The sequence below is a fragment of the Podarcis pityusensis genome (genome assembly GCF_964106645.2).
Source record: "Podarcis pityusensis genome assembly, chromosome: 1".
NCBI lineage: Eukaryota > Metazoa > Chordata > Lepidosauria > Squamata > Lacertidae > Podarcis > Podarcis pityusensis.
Window position 1 is genome coordinate 90,891,586 of NC_138028.1, and position 19,567 is coordinate 90,911,152.

Sequence of the window (19,567 nt, forward strand, 5' to 3'; positions counted from 1 at the left end):
AAGGCAAGAAGGCTCAGAGCCAGGAGATTGGAGGTGGGACAATGATAAGTGATCAGAGGAAGAAGAGGGAGCAGACTGGGAGGAGAAGGTGTTGGAAACTGAAGAGGTAACAGGGTTTAGTGAGCAGGAAGAGACTGTGGCAGAGAGCAGTCCAGAAGCAGAGGCTGGAGAGTAGCGGGGCCGAGAGGCAGCAATGAGTCAGGCTGCTGAAGAAGCCAGGGAGTCTTCTGCTCCTGCTGCGACCAGCTCCCCTGCCCCCTGGTCTTCCAGAACCTGAAGAGGTACGAAGAGGGTGGAGCAAAGACAGACAAGATGCCTCCAATTGCTTGGGAAGGAACTGGGGAGGAGGAGACTTAGAGAACTGTGGAAAAGTGGTGTAGTGGTTAAGAGCAATAGACTTGTAATCTGGGGAACCGGGTTCGCGTCTCCGCTCCTCCACATGGAGCTGCTGGGCTAGTCACACTTGTCTGAAGTTTCTCAGCCCCACTCACCTCACAGAGTGTTTGTTGTGGGGGAGGAAGGGAAAGGAGAATGTTAGCCACTTTGAGACTCCTTAGGGTAGTGATAAAGCGGGATATCAAATCCAAACTACTCTTCTTCTTCTTCTTCTTCTTCTTCTTCTTCCTTGCAACTGCCTTAGTGGGGCGAGAACTATCGGGAAGAGTTGCTTTGTTTCCTAGCTGTCTTGTTTCTTTGAAGAAAGAGTTAACTTCACCGACACCTTGTGAATTATTTCTGACCAGCTCCCAGGCTCTCACCTTGACAATCTAGAACATAATGTATATCTACTTTAATGTTGGTTTGTTTGGTTTGTGAACCACTGGGAGAACTTCTTTATTAGGCAGGCACATAAGTAAAGTTTATTTATTTATTTTTGTTATATCCCACCTTTTGTTTACATCCCACCTTTCCTCCAAGGAGCTCAAGCTGGTGTACCTGTACATGGCTCTCTCCCTCTCCATATTATCCTCACAACAATGCTGGGAAGTAGTTTAGGCTAGGAGATAGTGACTGGCCCAAGGATACCCAGTGAACAGCATGGCTGAGTGGGCATTTGAACCCTGGTCTCCCAGGTCCCAATCTAGGACCCTAACCACTGTATCACACTGGCTCTCTACAGATATATTAGAAAGGATGTAAGGCTGGATTCCTAATCATGCATACTCAGAAGTCCTATGGAATTCTGTGGTGCTTACACACAGAAAAGTGAGGCTCAGATTGCAGCCTTAGTAAATTAATAAGCAAATAGTCAAGGTGAGCCATTTTGGCTGTTGTGTGAAGGGATTTTTTTTTTAATGCGAAAAAATAAAATTCAGTCAGATTTTACTCTTTACATCTGACCAGAAACCAATCAGTTAGTAACATTTTGTCAATGGTTGTGTGATAGGCTAAGCTTCTAAAACTTCCTATCTTGATTCTGAAGCAAGCCCAGAAGCCTCATCCTCAGATTTTACAACATACTCACAGAGGCGGAGCAACCTGCTCCAGTACCCAGAGCGGTGCTCGTCCTGGGCAGCGTGGTGTGCGTCCAAGGGGGCGTAGTGCACATCCCAGGGGGCGGGGCATGTGCCCTGAGGGTGCCGCCAATCGGGGGCAGCATTTGGTTTTCCCCCCTTTGGAATGACACCCGGGGCGCACCACCCCATCCTCCACCCCTGCCTCGGAATGCCCCTGCATACTCATAATCTGAAAAAATGGATTGAAAAATCCAGCAGTTGAAGAAAGGCTCTCTGCTCATGCTCTGAAGCATTCTCTTCTATATTTCCTATGTTCTAAGGCAAGCATTCAAAATAAATGCTGGAGCTGAGCTCTGGCTCATATTAACCTCTGGATGCCGTCCATTTCAATCAGAAACATGCACATCTCTAGCAAATGCATCATGACTAAGAGATGCAAAGAAACTGAATCGTATTTGCATGTAAAGATAGGACTGTAATCTCATTTCCTGGTTCTGTTCTCCAGCACTATTAAGATAAAACGGCATAATCTCTGGCTCCACTTCTCCCTTCGCTACCCGCATCCATCTCTTTCTGAGCTATCCATAAATTAATTCTCTTCTGACTCCTTCTTTTCTTTATTGCAGCAATGAAATCACGCACACATGTGTCATGCCTCCAGACAGCCAGAATATGAATTTAAAAAACCAATATATGGCTCTTCATCAAAACCATTGCACAGACAGGCTAGAAAGGCGTCAGCTTTGTATTAGACAACCTGTAGGGACTCTATTTTCAAGGATACTGCTTTACAACAGAAGACCAGGGCATAGATTAATATATGGGTTTATTAGCACTACAGATTTAAAACAGTTTAATATAGGAATATGTAGGAAGCTGCCTTATTCCATTGGTCATGTAGCTTAGTATGCTCAACACTGACTGACTGGGAGAGGCTCTCCATTGTTTCAGGCAGGAGGAGTTGAACCTGGAAACTTCTGCAAGCAAAAAATGAGCCTTCCTACTGAGCTATGGCCCTTTTGCTCTACTCTGCCTTCTCCTCAGGAAATATTATGAGTGGGGTAAAAAGGTAAAGGTAAAGGACTCCTGACAGTTAAGTCTAGTCACAAATGACTCTGGGGTTGCGGCGCTCATCTCGCTTTACTGGCCGAGGGAGCCAGCGTACAGCTTCTGGGTCATGTGGCCAGCATGACTAAGCCGCTTCTGGCAAAACCAGAGCAGCGTATGGAAACGGTGTTTACCCTCCCGCCGGAGTGTTACCTATTTATCTACTTGCACTTTGACATGCTTTCGAACTGCTAGGTTAGCAGGAGCAGGGACCAAACAACGGGAGCTCACCCCGTCATGGGGATTCGAACCACTGACCTTCTGATCGGCAAGCCCAAGGCTCAGTGGCTTACACTACAGTGCCAATGAGTGGGGCAGAGATCACTAATAAACATTTTCAGAGATTTCAGTTTCATAAACATACATTTTGCATGTGAGTCCATTTATTTTTTTAAAGGAATTATGGATTAGGAAGTGGGTTCAATTATTTCTTCCCATAAAAGCCAGAAATTCATCGCTGATGCATTCTTCCTGCTGGTGAAAGTCAGGCGGTTTGTTGCGTCTGGTACTACTCAGTCTCCTACTTTGAATCAGCTCAGGAAAATTGTCACTTTTGGATGCATTGGAGAGATAAAATTAAGGGAAAGGACTGTGCAGCTCTTCCACAAGTGCTTCTTTCAATGGATTTTCTCTGTAGTTATGTCCTACCCTAATGGAATTCAGAGTTTGACCCAGGGAAGTGACAGTGATTACAGGCTGAATCCAGTGCCACAGGGAGGGATTAGTCTTTCCCTTAGTATTTCAGACAGAGGGCCTGACTGATTGCTTTTCAAAGCTGAAAGATAACCAGCCCTAGTTCATTGTGTTTGGAAATTAAAATGGAAGGTTTGGGAGTGACTGGTGAGTTACAGGCGGCCATTTTGCATTTGGAATGAATGGAAAAGGTGACCAGCAGATGACAGTAAAAGCTGATGGATGAGGTGAACACAAATGTCAGAAAGAACATAAAATGATAATGTCTTTGGGGACTGTCCCAAATTTATCTATCTATCTGTCAATCTATTTATCTATCTTTCATTCCATCCATCTATCCATGACAATAGATAAATTAAACATTGGGTATGGGGTATAAGTACAGTGGTACCTCGGGTTAAGTACTTAATTCATTCCGGAGGTCCGTTCTTAACCTGAAACTGTTCTTAACCTGAAGCACCACTTTAGCTAATGGGGCCTCCCGCTGCTGCCGCACAGCCGGAGCACAATTTCTGTTCTCATCCTGAAGCAAAGTTCTTAACCTGAAGCACTATTTCTGGGTTAGCGGAGTCTGTAACCTGAAACATATGTAACCTGAGGTACCACTGTATTACTATATGCACTGATATTTTATGTAATATTCATCTGTGAAGAGTTTTTTTCGTTCTCTTCTGGATTTTGTGATATATTTTTAAATGATAAATAAAATGTATTTTTATTTTTAAAAATCCAGTGGTTTCTCTGCAAGATGGCATTTGGCAGGCACTCTGGTACTACAAACTTGCTGAAGCTGTGTTGGTGCAAGAAGTGAATTGAATCTTGGAGTGCTTCCACACTGTCACTGTTTTTCAGGTGAGATTCAGTCACACACTGGCAAATTCAAGTTGTGCAATTAACGTCAATTGGACGGCCCTGCACAACAAATCTGCTTCTCCAAAAGACTAGACATTTTGAGATAAGGAGACTAAAGGGGAAATGCACTGGAAAGTGTGAGGTAACACTTGCTGTGGTGCAACATCATTTAATCTCCCTGCAAACAAAACAAGTTGAATACTCAATAAGCAGGTCATCTGGAAATGCCCAATCAGATTAAAGCACAGAAGTGTTGGTGATAGAGCCAGTAGTTGTTAAACAAAGAAAGGGAAGGGATGCAAAACAAGTTAGGGTAAATAGCTCCCTGTGAACATTTTTTTAGCTAATATTATATTTTCCGAAAGGAGTTCTGAGGATTTACAGACAGATTCTGATTGGTCTCATTTTAGGGTAGCTGGTGCACAGTTTTCCAGCACTGCTGATAGGGCATTCAGGCTTCATCCATGAGCACCTGCTTCTCTCAGAGGGCTTCTTAAGGTGACTATGTGGCATGTGAAATGTCACAAAACCAGGAGCTGTACCATTCAGCCAACCTCATAAAAACCTCCACAGTGCTGCAGCACAACTGTGCTCAGGTTTAGGGTGTGAAGTGGAAGGGTTTAAACCAGGGGTGGGGAACCTGTGGCCCTCCAGGTGTTGCTGGGATCCAGCTCCCATCTGCCCCAGCCAGCATGGCCAAAGGCCAGAAGTCCCCCAATTCTGGTTTAAATCCTTCCTCTTACACTGCACTGTTCAAGTTGAGGGCTACAATTCTCCACCAGTTCTAACTGTAACTTTAGGTCCCTGTGGGCCCCTAGCTTGTGCCCACCTATAAAAGATTCCATTTTTGGCCCAAGGGTCTATTCCACTTGGCTGCATGAATACCATTAACCTTATGAGACAATACCTCAGGGAAGCATCCTCACCCCCAAAGCACGGTGTGTGTGTAGGCCTAAGAGATGTTTCTTTCCACCGTATACTGAATCCACCAGTGTTTGCCACGGTGTGGAGAGGGAAATTTCCTCACACATAATGGGCACGCCAATAGGGAGATGCATGTGATTGTTTTCTTATGCACAGCTGTCGCAGGCTATTTGGGAAAGAATGCTTCCTCCTCCCTCAGGAAACAAGTGTCAGAACACTGGTAGACTCAGATTGCCATGAGAAATGTGTATGAGATCAATACCATGTGCGGGTCAGGACTGCTGCTGATGGTGTTACAATGACTCATAACAGCATGGTGAACTGCAGATGGCAAGCGGCGCTTGCATCACAAGTGACCTGTATTCAGGAAGCATTACAGGTCCTCGCTCTTGTCTGTTTATATACATTATTCCTGGGAAGGGTTGAACAAAAGGGTCTTTTCTTTAATTCTTTACTGGCATTTATTACAACTGCCACTTTACTAGATGGGTTCCTGTAGTGGCAAATGGTACATCTACAAATTAAAAGTATTTATGTGCTCCAACGTAGTTTTATTTCTGATTTTTATGGGCATTAATTCATTCTCTGAAAACCAGCTGGAATGAGAAACAGGAATAAGCAGCTTCTTAATTTAGACTCAGGGCTGTTTTTCTTCTAATACTTAACGCATAATACTCAAACCAACAGCTTTATTATACACGCTGCATTTCAGGAAGGCCTATGGAATCAAATAAAACATAAACCGGGGGTGGAAGAGGAATGCCGTCTTAGAAGGAAAAAGACAGCTAAGCTTATGCTGCCAAGGCAGGAATTTGCAATGGGTTCGACACTGCTGAGGCAGAATGAAATGTATACTCTATTTGAAGTATGTGACTTCCCCTAAACTGTAGTTTGTTAAGGTGCAGGGAGCTGTAGCTCTGTGAGGGGGGTAGGCTATGGTTCCCAATATTTTCTCCCATGTACTTTAAATGTATGGTGTGTTCACAGCCTAAACAGTGCTGCAGATCAGTTGCCTAATCCCTGAAGGCAGATGTGCAACTGCAGGGTACTATATATGAACTGCGGGAAGCTGACACACTTGCTAATTCAATAGGTTTGCCAGCCATTGCATTGCATTTCTGATTTTAAAACCTTTCTGCACTCTCCTGGAGTGCCACCACCAGTCAGTGTAGACAATACTAAATGGACCAGGTGTCTGACAGCTTTCTATGTTCCCATGTTCGGACCCTTGTGATATGTGGTCAGGCATCACAAGGATCATTGAGCTTTCTGACAAATAGGAATGCATGATGTGTTGACATGTCTTAAATAGCATGCTAGAGTTTGTGACTTGCTATTCATAAGCAAATAAAACTTGTCACCTAGCTATTGTTTTACACTACAACCTCCCTACACAAAGCATCTCCATGTATGAAAAATAAGCATTTACCATATTGTGTGAATGGCAGGATAAATTTCTCTTCATATTTTGGGTACCATGTTCTGGCTTCGTGCTAGCAATGACCCTGAATTCTTCCATCAAACAGCCAATGCATTACAGCAGCTGCTCAATCTATAGATTTGTCGGTTTTCAAATATCAAGGTTTGGTACAGGTGGTTTTTATTCCTTAGTAAATAGGGAAGGTGGGAAGAAAAGAACCATGTGGGGAGGTGTTTGGGGGTACGTTCAAAAAATAGAACAAATAAATGTCTCCATAAAGAGCACCACGTGCTTAACAATGAAAACTATTCCAAATAAACAAATGGTGTTCACTATCCAAAAAGGGACTCATGCAGCCAGAGTTTTCATACCTCATCATTCATAAGAGCCAACACTTTAATTAATGTGGCAGCAGTCAACAAAGCCTTATGCAGAATAGTGCAGACAGAAGATCAGGCAAAATCCTACATGGACTTTGCTTTCAGTTAATACATAAATATATATTTCCACTAAATGACTAGCTTAGAGCATGTCCTCTAGCACCACCTAGCAGACTGACTGAAAAAGTTACCCCAGTCTGAACAAAAATCAGTACAGTACCATTAAGAAGCACTGTTAGATTTAACGTATCACAGTTTGTTTATGTAAATCTATGGTACAGCTGCATTTGGAAAACTATGCATAGTTTATTTATTTCATTACAGTGATTACAGTGTCCAAAGGGTGCCATACCTAGCAAACCAGCTGTAGCTGGAAATAGGCACTCCTAGCCACAGTGGCCCCTGAAGCCTTCAGTGACAATGTTGGGTCAAGGAGCATTCTTAATCTACAGGCCTGCTTCTTCCACTTCTCAGTCCCCAGTCCTCAGACATGCAACACTTCTGTCTTATCAGGATTCAGCTTTAATACATTGGTCCACAAGCAGCCCATCACCACTTCTAAGAGTAGCACTGCTAATAAATACAACAATGCAAATTAAAGGATCTTTGAAAACTAGGATCTTTAGCCATCACTTTTGTTCATGAGTGTAGTGAGAAACTTGGATCATAGCAAGAAAGATCAAATATTAAAAACATACGTTAATTTTTTATTTGCAAATTTAACTAAGTGAGGGAGGGAAAATATTAAGGGAATATAAACACCTTTTTATGAAAGAAAAAGAAATAATATATGAAAAATAACAAATTTCTTAAAAACCACCAAAGGCTCATATTAAGGCTACAATAACCACCAATACATCCATTCGAACTTAAACATTAATACAGTGATAACTCAGGTTAAGAACTTAATTTGTTCTGGAGGTCCGTTCTTAACCTGAAACTATTCTTAACCAAAGGTACCACTTTAGCTAATGAGGCCTCCCGCTGCCGCCGCACGATTTCTGTTCTCATTCTGAAGCAAAGTTCTTAACCCAAGGTACTATTTCTGGGTTAGCGGAGTCTGTAGCCTGAAGCGTCTGTAACCTGAAACGTCTGTAACCCGAGGTACCACTGTACATGGGGAGTCAATATGGTGCCCTACAGATGTTTTTGCACTCCAACTCCCATCAGCCCCAGCCAGCATGGTAAATGGTAAGGGGTTATGGGAGTTGCAGGCCAACAATAGCAGGTGGCTACATTAGCTACTTCTGGTTTAATATAAGCCCTCCAGTTGTTTATATGGGTATCCACATGAAACAGATGTCTAGGAGTATCTTCCAATGTAGCCAGAATGGTCCTCAAGGCATTGTGTCATAGACAATGGGTGTTTATCCTTCCAGGCTCAAAGTGCAAGTCTCGTAATGACCATAAAATGCTAGCATGAGCCACGTTAGAGAAATCATAAACAGAAGAGAGGACGAGATGGTTGGACAGTCTTCTTGAAGCTATGGACATGTGTTTGACCAAGCTGTGGGAGGCAGAGGAAGACATGAGTTCCCGGCGTGCTCTGGTCCATGGGGGTCACAAAGAGTCAGACACGACTAAATAACAAATCTCAGAAGAGTGTATACAATTTGTAAACAATTTAATATATATTTATTCTAAAGGAAGATCCACAAAAGAGTGGGTAAGAGAGGGGTGGGTTTATTTTGCTGCTCTTTTGCTGTGTGTATCACACCAACAGGTTTTGGCTAATATTAGCCTTCCCAGACATTAGCGCGCTTCATAACTCTCTCCAAAAACCAGTGCATTCCTGGGGAGGAAAGTTAGTTGTAACACACTCGGCCACACCATCATGACAACAGAAGCACAAGCTCCGAGGAAACTGCGTGGCCCAAGAAATAACAAGCGTGCATTTGTTGTGCAAAAGAAAAGGGGGGAAGAAGCCCCCAACAACGACCCTCTTGACTGCGATTAAGGGAACTTAATTGCGATTATTTTGCGAGGCGAGTAGCCTTTATCACCCCCGCCTACCCGCCACACACATAAACACACTTCCTTTTAAAAACCTTAACCCCCTAACAAGGCGGTGCAACAAAGCAGAAGGGCTTGAGAGAGAGCGGGACGCTTCTCGCAGAATGCCTCTCCTGTGAGAGATCTCGCCCAGCCTTGCCATGATCAATGGCTGCTCTGTTCCTCCGAGGCTCCTGGCGGGCTGCGCAGCTGTCCGCGGTAGTAGGCGAGGGCAGCAGGCATGGCAAGCCAGCTCGGCAGCTGCCCAGTCTGCGCCTTTCCTCCGCGCCCCTGGGGCGGCAGGGCGAAGCCAAACGCTGCCTATATGCCTGCAGCTTGGCGGAAACGAGAGGGTTGGGGGGGTGGCTATGAGTCAGGCAGGCCCTCCTTTGCAAGGGCTGCAGGGAGGAGATGAGCAGCGCGGCCCTTCTCGCAAAGAAGCCCCGCCAAGGAGCTGGCTCGTGGGTAACTGGCCCGAGCAACGCGCCCTTGCAAAGGATGATTTGCACATATATATTACTTCGAGGGCACCTCCTTTCTTTTCTCTATCCGTTTGCATTTCAGTTTGCATTTGCAAACTCCCCGAATTTGCATTTCAGCTTTGCTCAATAAACCTCTTCGTGTTGGCTGCCTTGTGGGATATATTATATGCGTCTTCCTCCCCGCTCCATCCTCCAGGACAGGAAAACGGGCTAAGGCAAAATCGAGAACCACAAGAAGAAGACACGTGAAAGGTCCAATTATAGCCCGGCGGTAGGGGGGGGGGGGGCTTCAATTCCTTTTGCAACAGCAGGGGTTCCTCGTCGCCAAGGCAACCCGGAACTCCCGCCGGCTATTTTCTCTTGCTAAGCTTGAGCACGCCGCTTTCTCAGCAGCTGACTTTCTTTACGGCACCCACGTGCGTTTTCCCTTTCCGGTATATTAATTCAAGCTGCTGCTGCTGCTGCGGGTGGAGTGTGGGTAGGTAGAAATGAGTTGGGATTTAACACCGCGTTGCTAAAAGAGGTATTGGCCCATTCTGCTGGTAGGAGATCAGGTCCTTATCCTTAGCGCGTGCCCATTACCAGTGCTTAAAAACGGAGGGGGAGCGTTGTAGTTTTTTGATGCTTTTATGCGCGTTTAATCGTGTTTCAGAATTGCCTCTGTAAATGGAAGGGGTTCAAAACGGAACGAAGCATGGATACAATTAGTTGCAGTTAGATGCAAAATTAGTTAAAATTAGAGGGGGGGTTTCAGGGCCCCCCCCCCCAGCTAAATTCTGCGATCTGCAATTAGTATAGGTTGACTTGTTATCTTGTTGCATGACCTGCTATTTTGGCAAATTAGTGTTTAGGGTGGCATCTGTTTTATGCTATGTCTGTGGTACGCTATAAAAAGCATGGCATTTATACTTACACTGCAATGACATAATAACTGGCCTTGTAGGCAAGGCTTTTTTTCAGCTGGAACTCACCAGAACTCAGTTCCGGCACCTCTCAGGTGGGCACCATTGCCATTTTAAGAGAACAAGGGAGGTATTAATGACAAGTTCCAGCACCTCTTTTTCTAGGAAAAAAAAATAGCACTGCTTGTAGGCATGTATTATTGTTACTTAGGTTGCTTCCAGATGACCAGTCTTGGGCATTCAAAATGATTTGTTTGCAGGAGGTTTCCACAGTGTCGCCTTATTCCAACTTCCTGTCACTTCCCTTATTGCAAAGAGTCTGATTGGGGTGGGGTGGGGAGTAGTGCAATACTGCCAGATTGACAAACACTCAAATTTTGTATGTGATTGAATCCCACCCCCCAAAACAGAAGCAGTCCAGAAGCACCCTTAACATACCATGCATATGTCATAGCTGTCTCTCTGTCATTTTTATCTTCATAAGAACCCTGCAAGGTAGATTAGGCTGAGATACAATCACAGTGAGTTGAATAGAGATTTGAACCTGGATCTCGCAAGTCCTAGCTTGATATCCATTATACCACACTGACTCTCTTTATATCTATTGCCTGAGACTAACTAGCAATAAAGTATTTAGTTATACAGTGGTACCTCCTGTTACATACGCTTCAGGTTACAGACTCCGCTAACCCAGAAATAGTGCTTCAGGTTAAAAACTTTGCTTCAGGATAAGAACAGAAATCGGGCTCTGGCGGCACAGCGGCAGCAGGAGGCTCCATTAGCTAAAGTGGTGCTTCAGGTTAAGCACAGTTTCAGGTTAAGAACGGACCTCCGGAACGAATTAAGTACTTAACCCGAGGTACCACTGTATACACTACACAACAACATCTGGGACCAAGAAAATGAATACTAACTCTGATTTTTGTGAGTGCTCACATCCCTACCTGTGAAATGGGAACTCGGATTTCAGGACAAAAAGTTAATCTTGGAAAATGTATTTAGCATCTGAACACTTGATTTTGTGTTCTGAGCTTCAGCTTTTCCCTGTGCACAATTTCTTGGACAAGTTTTATTTCACTTTTACCACCTTTGAAATGGCTTTTCGATTTGCAGCAGAAAACACTGGGACCAAAGGAGTGGTTTCGAACCCAAACTCTGCCTTGTACTCAGCTTCTTGAGCAATTTACTCTGTCCTTTCTGTTTAGCCAGGCTCCCACTGCCACCATTTTGTGATTAACCAGTCATGGTCCCCCCCCCCCCCCCAGATTCCTGGGAACTGTCTGAGTGTTGTTAGGAGACCCCATTCCCCTCACAATTCTCAGAGGCATTGACTGTTAAACCACTCGGGGAACTGTAGCTCTGTGAGGGGAATAGGGGTGTGCTAACAACTCTTAGCTCCCCTAAGAAACTATACTTCCCAGCACTATTTGGGAAAAGCCACGACCATTTAAAGTGGCATGATACTGTTTTAAATGTATAGCATAGATGGAGCTTATGTGTAAGTCTGCTAATTCATCACTTGTCTTGACATTGAACAGGCCAGCAGCTGAATATGGCAGTTCGGTTCCTTTGTAAGACAGTGGCCATGGTGGAGAGGCACAGGACTGGTTTCCTGGCAGTTTCCTGTGCTGGACTCTTTGGTGCTAACCTGACTTTTCACATCTTTCCTGAGGAGACATTCAGACCATTGTATCAGGCTTGGGTCAAGGGGAAACCAATGGAGCTCTCAGGAAAATTACAGATCCTGTTCCGTGACATCATCAGCGACGTCAGAGTAAAATCAGCAAATCGTTACCAAGCCTTTGTGGCCTACAGCTTCCACCCAGTGAGCGCTGGGCTTCCATGGTTGCCTGCAGGCTGTGTCGTGGGCATTCCTGCCCATTTCAGTGGTGCAGACAGTGATGATAACAGGACTGCCAGCCACGTTGTCGTGATTGAAGGCAAAGAAGTGGACTGGGACAGCACAGAAGGCCTGGCCTTGAAGGAGGCCCTGACCCTTTCTCCGGAGGCTCAGAAGTTTGCCATTGCAAGAGAGCTCATGTACTTGCAAAGCAACGGACCCTTCATATGTGCTGCCGTTGCCCCCGTTTGTTTAGCTGGGACTTGGATTTCTGGGGTAGCCATAAAGCAGCTCCTGGGCTTGTATTCGGGTCCAGTGCTCTTAAGAGGCCTTTACAACGTTGCTGTAATGGCGATTGGGTTTGTGGGCTATTGTCTCTCGTACGACGCTGTGAGTCAGGCAATGGATTACAGGACAGACAGAAATACAGCCACCATTTCCACCAGCTTTGCTAGAGGTGGAGTGGAGTTCTATAATAAAATTCTGTCCCAGAACAAGATTTTCCGCACGCTCATGGGCAAGCGAGGAGAGCAGATATATGCCCCAAGTGGCAATCTTTTCCCAAGATACTGGTTCAGATTAAAGCACGCATCATACACTTCCAGAAGAGACTTGATTATCAATATTTTAAGCATGCCCCAGGCATAGGAGTAGAGGCACTGCTGAATTTTGAGCTTCTAGATTATGTATTCTCTTTGGAACACTGCAGCCTGGTTTCATTTTTCATAGGATTTCATTAGCATTTCCATTATTATTATTTGGGGGGCGGGGAGGAGAAGGGGCTTGATTTTATTTTTTCTCCCTGTCCTGGATGCACTGGTTGTCTTTAAAAATTAAAGCTTCGCTTCAAAGGTTCTGTGTCCTACATGCCTCTAAATTCCATCTTAAAACTCTGAGGGAGTGTTGCTTGCCAAGCACAGAGCTGGAAGAGCTAGTATTCTCTTTATTTTGCATATTATTTTGAATGAACATAAAATGCAGAGGGCAGCATGATGTGCTCTTGTTAATGTAAAGAGTGGGTGGTGTGCAGAGCTGTGGGCAGGTGCAGAACTGCCATGCAACTTGGTGTCTTTAGGAACATCTAAAGAAAAGATGGAGGAAGCAAGTTTCTAGTCCTTGCGGATTATGGAGGAAAGTTTAGCTAAATATTGAATCCATGTGTTGAGAATGCTGAAACTTTCAGCAGAGCCTATGAGGCTACTGGTGCCCTGTATGGTTCCATGTTATTCCCCAGTGTAAACCTGCATCTAGTGTAAATGCTATTCCCCCATTCTGATTCCTTAATGCCAATTGTTATCCTAACCACAATCTTAACATTAACAGCCAGATTCAGTGACCCATTGCACTGTTAGGATAGTCCTACTCTCGTGTAAGGCCCTGGCAGAGACACATGCCCGACTGGCGCGTTCTCTCCCTCCTGGTCGGTTGTTCAGGAGCTTCAAAAACTTTCTTCAGCCCGAACATCACAGCGACTGATACCAAGAAGCATCAGCACACTTAGGGATCCGCAGACTATTCACAGTTTGCGTAACAGAACTCAGTAGCTCAGCATTTTGGCTAATCTACATTTATTTACATATAATACACTCTGAGCATTCTGACTTAGTTCCTTCCTCTTTCTCATCAGACAGCAGAGAGAAAGAACAAAGGACAACAGTCCCACTTTCCGGAACACAGTAATACCAAAACATCCTGTCTCCGTCACTTCCCACTCTGTGGAATGAAAACATACACCATCATGTGATAGACAACAATCCCATGACTGCAAACACAGAGCAGGAATCCTAACATGCACCACTGGAGGCTTGAAAATGTATACACAAATGTGTCCAACACTGCTTGAAATGACTTGGACATTTTAAATATCAACTTTCCATGCATTCCAATCATTGAGTTGTAAAGGACCCTGAGGATCATCTAGTCGAAGCCCCTGCAATGCAGAAATATGTAGCTGTCCTTTATGGGGATCGAACCTGCAACCTTGGGGTCGTCAGCACCATGCTCTAACCAACTGAACTAACCAGGTAGGCGTGTATAGTGCTGAGTGCACAGCTCCCACTACTGTGAGTATGAGGTCCTGCTGAGCCTCTTAGAGAAGTATACAGTGGCCTGCTTCCCAAGGCCCCGCTGCACAACATACTCTTCTGTTTCTCCAAGATCACTGTTGGACAGGACATGTGGCGGCTTGAATGAGTCCTTATGGGATGCCCTCTCGTGGATGCAGAAGGAAATGGATTACGCCCAAAATCTTGCAAGAGTTATGTGTGGTTCAGCAGAAATAATACGTCTGGGATTTCAAAGGCAGAATTGATGTGCTTTGGCATTTTTTTTAAAAAGTAAAAGTAAAAGCTCAACAACTTTCAGGGTGTCCTGGTTTTTACTTTTTTGAAATATGGCAACCCTAGCTGTCCTTAACTGGCATAATGACAGTGATTGGTCCATACTTTACTTGGCCTTTCCTGTGAGTCTTTGATTGACGTGAGAATAAAATTAAGGGTTGTGGGTTTTTGTTCTTAAAAAAAGACACCTCTCTGTTGCGGCTGAAAAACTATTTTAATAAAGAACTGGAAGACTTCACAGTGTTGAAATCAGTGAAAAAGTTATACAGGAATATTGGCTTGCAATTCTGTCAGAAATACATTCCCATGTCATTGAGAGGTAGCAAAAGAAACCACTATTAATTTATTTATATAGAAAGGTCTGGAAGCAAAGGAATTTGCAGTTTTGTTGCACCCCCTGCATCCCATTACAGCAGTTCGCGACATGAGAGGCTGAGTGCATTTCTACACCCTGCTGCAATACATGTGGATGGGCTTCAGCATTATAACTGAGCTCCTGCAGTTCTCATCGCATAATGTGCCCCAGTGAAGCCCACCTTTGCGGTTGAGCTGTGCATCAAAGCAGGAGTCGTACCACCAGCCCCCACCGTGGACATCTGCACAGTTTTGTTTGGTAGATCTGTCATTGTCCTTGTCTTTACAAGAGAACCTCATGTTGTCGTGCATGTTTTTGGCCTTGGAAGAAGTGAGAGAGTCCCCTGCATTACCCTCGTAGGTCCCTAACTTGAGCATATATTCATCGTTCTCATTTCTCAGGACAAAGCTATCGTATTCTGCATATCTATGGTGTCCACCTGCATCTACTAAATTTATTCTGACTTTGTACCATTTCTGCTGGCTTATTAAGGAAATGTACTCGGTGCCCAACCAGTGATCTCCCACCAAGTTACCAAACCCATATTTATAAGTTGTCCAGGTCTCTGACCAGGTGAGTTCAGTGTTGTGGGTGTTGTGTTGGATAACTGTCCACCCATTGCATCCATCCATGTGGCACCAGGCTACGAGCTTGATGGCGTTCTCGGGACGTAATATATAGAGGCCACTCTCTGTGTGGCCTGCCTGGAACATTTCGTCACAGTCCCGCATGTAAGGGATCGCTAGGGAACAAAAGATTGATTGGATGGTGAGTTTCAACACAGCCAAGTTCTCTGCAGCATCCTTGTAGAAATGTGTGCAAGCCTTGTGAGTTTGAATTCCTAGTCAAACAAACATCTGATATGTTGAAATATTTTCTCGTCCTCATAAAGGTAAAGGGACCAGTGACCATTAGGTCCAGTCGTGACCGCCTCTGGGGTTGTAGCGCTCATCTCGCTCTGTAGGCCGAGGGAGCCGGCGTTTGTCCGCAGACAGCTTCCGGGTCATGTGGCCAGCATGACTAAGCCGCTTCTGGCGAACCAGAGCAGCGCACGGAAACGCCGTTTACCTTCCCGCCAGAGCGGTACCTGTTTATCTACTTGCACTTTGACATGCTTTCGAACTGCTAGGTTGGCAGGAGCAGGGACTGAGCAACGGGAGCTCACCCCGTCACGGGGATTCGAACCGCTGACCTTCTGATCGGCAAGTCCTAGGCTCTGTGGTTTAACCCACAGCTACACCCGCCTCCCTATTGCCCTCATAATAATTGCTAATCTGTGACAGACGGAAGTTATATAAGACATTGGGATTGGACTCAAGTTTTTCTTGTCCAGTCCAGCAACATGTTCTCACAGCAGCCAAGCAGGTGCCTTTTGGGAAATGTGCAAACGCCACCTGCCCCCAAGGGCACTCTTCCCTGCAGTGGTTTCTAGCAACGAGTATTATGAAGCATTACAGCCTCTGACAATGGAGGCAGAGCGTAGCTGTATGTTGTTGTTTTATATAGAAAATCAGTGGTATAAGAAAGCGTACTTGCAATAAAGGGTCTTAGTTATAAAGGGTTATGGGGAAAGAGTGAAGGGCGGCAGTGAGAGAGAGGTAAGGCAGGGGGGTTAGCAAACTGAGTTAGGCAGCAGAGGGTCTTGATGTGAGGTGAAGTGAAAACTCAGCTAGTGTGCGATTGAGTTGCCAAAACGGCCAGCGAAGCAGCAGCTATTACTCATCTGCATTTATTCATGTATCTAAAAATGTGACAAATACCATTGCTCGCTGCCTGTTATAGCAGCAAAAACCAATGAACTGAATGCCGTGAGAAGAGCAAATCATTAAGGCTGATGGTATAAAGGATGCCTTTAATGACTCTCTAGTGCTGGATTTCCAGAGAAGCATTCCTTCGCATGGGCCCGATGCCTTCTGCCAACATGCATTCTTATCATCTGTCGGAGTGGCTCACCAGTGGGAATGGCAAAGCTGTTCTTGTGCTTCCTTCACATCTCTTCTTACTGTACTGTGCAAATCACCTCCACTGTCTACTGACTTGTGCCTCTTAGGCCATTCTAACAAGCTTCCCTTCTTCAGCTAACTTGGCCTCCTAAATACAAGCTCTTGAAATCCATGCTGCACCTTCAGAAGATCTCTTGGGCCACTCACTTCAATGGCGCTCCTAATTTTCCAGGAACTCCATGACAGGGACAAAGGGCACTGTGAACACTCTTTAACAAAGTGTGGTACCAGCTTGTTAGGACTGAGCCGTATTTGCTAAGCAAGCCTCAGTTTCATTCAGATTTACACTATTGCATGTGATTGAGATTTTCAGAAATGACATCTCGTGAATTGCCTCACTCTGCATTTAAAGACACAGGGAGAAATGCAAATGTCACACAAAGACAACCGTTCCAACAGGGTGAGCATAAAATGACCCCCCCCCCCCCCGTTTTCTCCCTCTGCATGCTGCTATCTGGGGGGTTCTTCTGATCTGCCCCACAGCCAATTTCAAGGGATGCAATGGGAAAGAGGGGAAGGACCACAACAAAGACCTGTTGTGTAAGTGGAAGCTTCCGCTGATCGGGTCAATTGAATGCCACCCATAAACATTGCGAAGAAATCTGTAGTATGTGAGGTGTGTGTGTGTGAGAGAGAGAGAGAGGGAGAGAGAGAGAGAGAGAGAGAGAGAAGGAAAAACCTACCAGGGACACTCAATGTACATAAATTAAGCAAATAATAACAATGTTCATAGCTTCTCTCAGTGAACATATATTTGTAACAGTATTCCAGCACCATGTCTGAGACTACCTCTGCCAGGGAAGCTGCTGGGCAGTGGGGTGGGCGCTGCGCCAACCGGATCCCTGTTCTGTTTCTTTGGCCCAACTCCTATAATCCCAGATCATTCACCATACTAGCAGGTGTAGGATTGATGGGAGTTATAGCCCAAACTATCTGGAGGGCACCAGGTTGAGGAAGTCTGTAATAATCCATCAATTCTCCCTCTGCCTCTACTCCTAACTACATGAGAGGCTATTCGATGGTGTCTTATTTTAATCATAATAGCTTTGGAATGCTTTTTCATCCAGTCACAAAACCAGAGACCTATATAAATATTTTAAAACAAGAATAGAGGAAGAATTCTTCTTTAGAAAGAGTAGTTTGTAACCGCATAATTCTTGATCTTCAGTGACATGAACCTCTCTGTGATGATGTTATAAAACGCGTTATATAATTCTCAGTGGATACAAACAAAGTATGGAGTATTTTATACAGTGAAGCTGCTGAAATCTGAGTGTACCATTTAAAGTGTGCCTTATAACTCCTCATTAATGAAGGTCACAATTTTATCCATTTAAAGCATTGCCACACATTCTAATATTTGGACATTTGTTAGATACTCAGGAGTTAGCAGGGAAATGTTATCGAAAAACGGAAGACCAATAATCCAATAGGTTATTTAAATGTTTCTTCAGAGATTGTATTTTCAAGTGGCTCAGAAAACGTGGATTCAAGCAACATCATTTGGAAACTAAGAATAAAATTAAGGAAAAAACCCAAACTGAAATTTAAGCACAGCATCTTGAAAATAATTATTGGAAAACCTTCTTTTGATGGGGGCATGGAAAACACTTTTGTGAGGACGAATCCAACAGAACTGAGACTGGGTGTTCAAAGTCATCCCCGTATTCAGTCTGCATTCACTGGAATTCACCAGTTTAGAAAGGAGGAAGAAATAAATCTAGTAGCGTTATTATGGGGGAAGAATTATCTCTCATGTTAGCCAGTCAGTGAGATATTTAGAACAACATGATGAAATTGTGCCCCCCAAATGTTGCTGGACTCCAAATCTCATCAGCCAAAGCCAGCCTGGCCAACGGTCATGAATGATAGGAGCTGGAGTCCAATAACATCTGAAGGTCCACAAATTACCTGCTTTTGCTTTCCAGAATCCTAACTATATCAGAAATGAATGGTTTTCTTGTCTGTTCTTTCCATAACAATTCAGAATGCTAGAGTTCAGAATGCTGGAGTTGTTCTTAATCTTTTTTCTTTTTTAAAAAAAGTTATTTTACATCTCAAACACACACTCCTTAATACTTAACAGCAACACATAGGCGCAATAAACAATAGTGTGACTTCACAAATCATTAAACATAAATTACCTTTTCTTTGCACAATAATTCTCCAGTTCCGAATCTGAGTGACATTCTTGACCAAGTCTAGGTTGACAATTTCGCTGAGTTGTTTCCTCAGTTTTTCCTCATTCAGTGAGCTTGTCACAGGGATCAGAAAAAGAAGAGCAACTGTAGCCAGCAGGACATTGGGGGGATGCATTGTGCAGACAGATATCTGAAAGAGGCCACACGCAAATTAATAATAGATATGAGGCTCCAACACCTCAGATGTAACAGACTGCTTGACAAACTTACAGCACTTTTTGAAGCTAAATTCAAATGGAGAAAGTGCTGCGGCAGATTCTCCATTTATGTTTTATAAGTGGAGATAAGATCCTGGATGACTAACCTTGTTACTAGTTAACTTTAGTATGCAATATTTGCCAGTGCCTCCACCATAACAGCTGCTACACTCCTCAGTGCTGTTGACTTTACTGCCTTTCCTAAATGGAAGTTTATTTGATTGTCCTTTGTAAAGTCAATATAACATGTTCCTCAGTAGCAACAGGTGCATCTTTAAGATGAGACATTCTCTAAGAATTAAATGATAACACGTTGGGTCTTTGTAATGTTGGTGTGTGAGAGAAGACAGAAAATCCTTTGCAGGGAAACGATAGGTTGCCAGTGAATATAAATTTGGATATGGGCATGGCTCAGTGCTAATA

General features: G+C 44.2%; 2 protein-coding genes across 4 annotated transcripts; one reads left to right on the forward strand and one right to left on the reverse strand.

The window, feature by feature from the left end:
- Positions 1-8,523: 8,523 nt before the first annotated feature.
- On the forward strand, positions 8,524-12,903 carry TMEM177 (transmembrane protein 177). 3 transcript variants are annotated; one of them, XM_081008821.1, is made up of 2 exons: positions 8,524-9,785; positions 11,748-12,903. In XM_081008821.1, exon 2 carries the CDS (start codon positions 11,762-11,764, stop codon positions 12,695-12,697), a length of 936 nt encoding a protein of 311 aa, XP_080864947.1. In that variant the 5' UTR covers positions 8,524-9,785; positions 11,748-11,761; the 3' UTR covers positions 12,698-12,903. The 3 variants fall into 3 exon arrangements, with proteins under 3 accessions (XP_080864947.1, XP_080864948.1, XP_080864949.1); XM_081008822.1 differs by having other exon boundaries at positions 9,766-9,830; XM_081008823.1 differs by lacking the exon at positions 8,524-9,785 and adding an exon at positions 9,826-9,849.
- A 1,655-nt stretch (positions 12,904-14,558) lies between these two features.
- Positions 14,559-19,162, reverse strand: LOC308478865 (fibrinogen-like protein 1-like protein). The gene is made up of 2 exons (XM_081008994.1): positions 18,891-19,162; positions 14,559-15,485 (listed from the first exon to the last, which is right to left on the reverse strand). Exons 1-2 carry the CDS (start codon positions 19,060-19,062, stop codon positions 14,833-14,835), a joined length of 825 nt encoding a protein of 274 aa, XP_080865120.1. The 5' UTR covers positions 19,063-19,162; the 3' UTR covers positions 14,559-14,832.
- Positions 19,163-19,567: the final 405 nt, after the last annotated feature.

Excerpts from the sequence above, each read along its gene's own strand:
- TMEM177 (XM_081008821.1), top strand. The coding sequence starts at position 11,762 with ATGGCAGTTCGGTTCCTTTGTAAGACAGTGGCCATGGTGGAGAGGCAC.
- LOC308478865 (XM_081008994.1), bottom strand. The coding sequence starts at position 19,062 with ATGCATCCCCCCAATGTCCTGCTGGCTACAGTTGCTCTTCTTTTTCTG. Across the intron at positions 15,486-18,890 it reads AATTATTGTGCAAAGAAAAG|CGATCCCTTACATGCGGGAC; the intron begins GTAATTTATGTT and ends TTTGTTCCCTAG.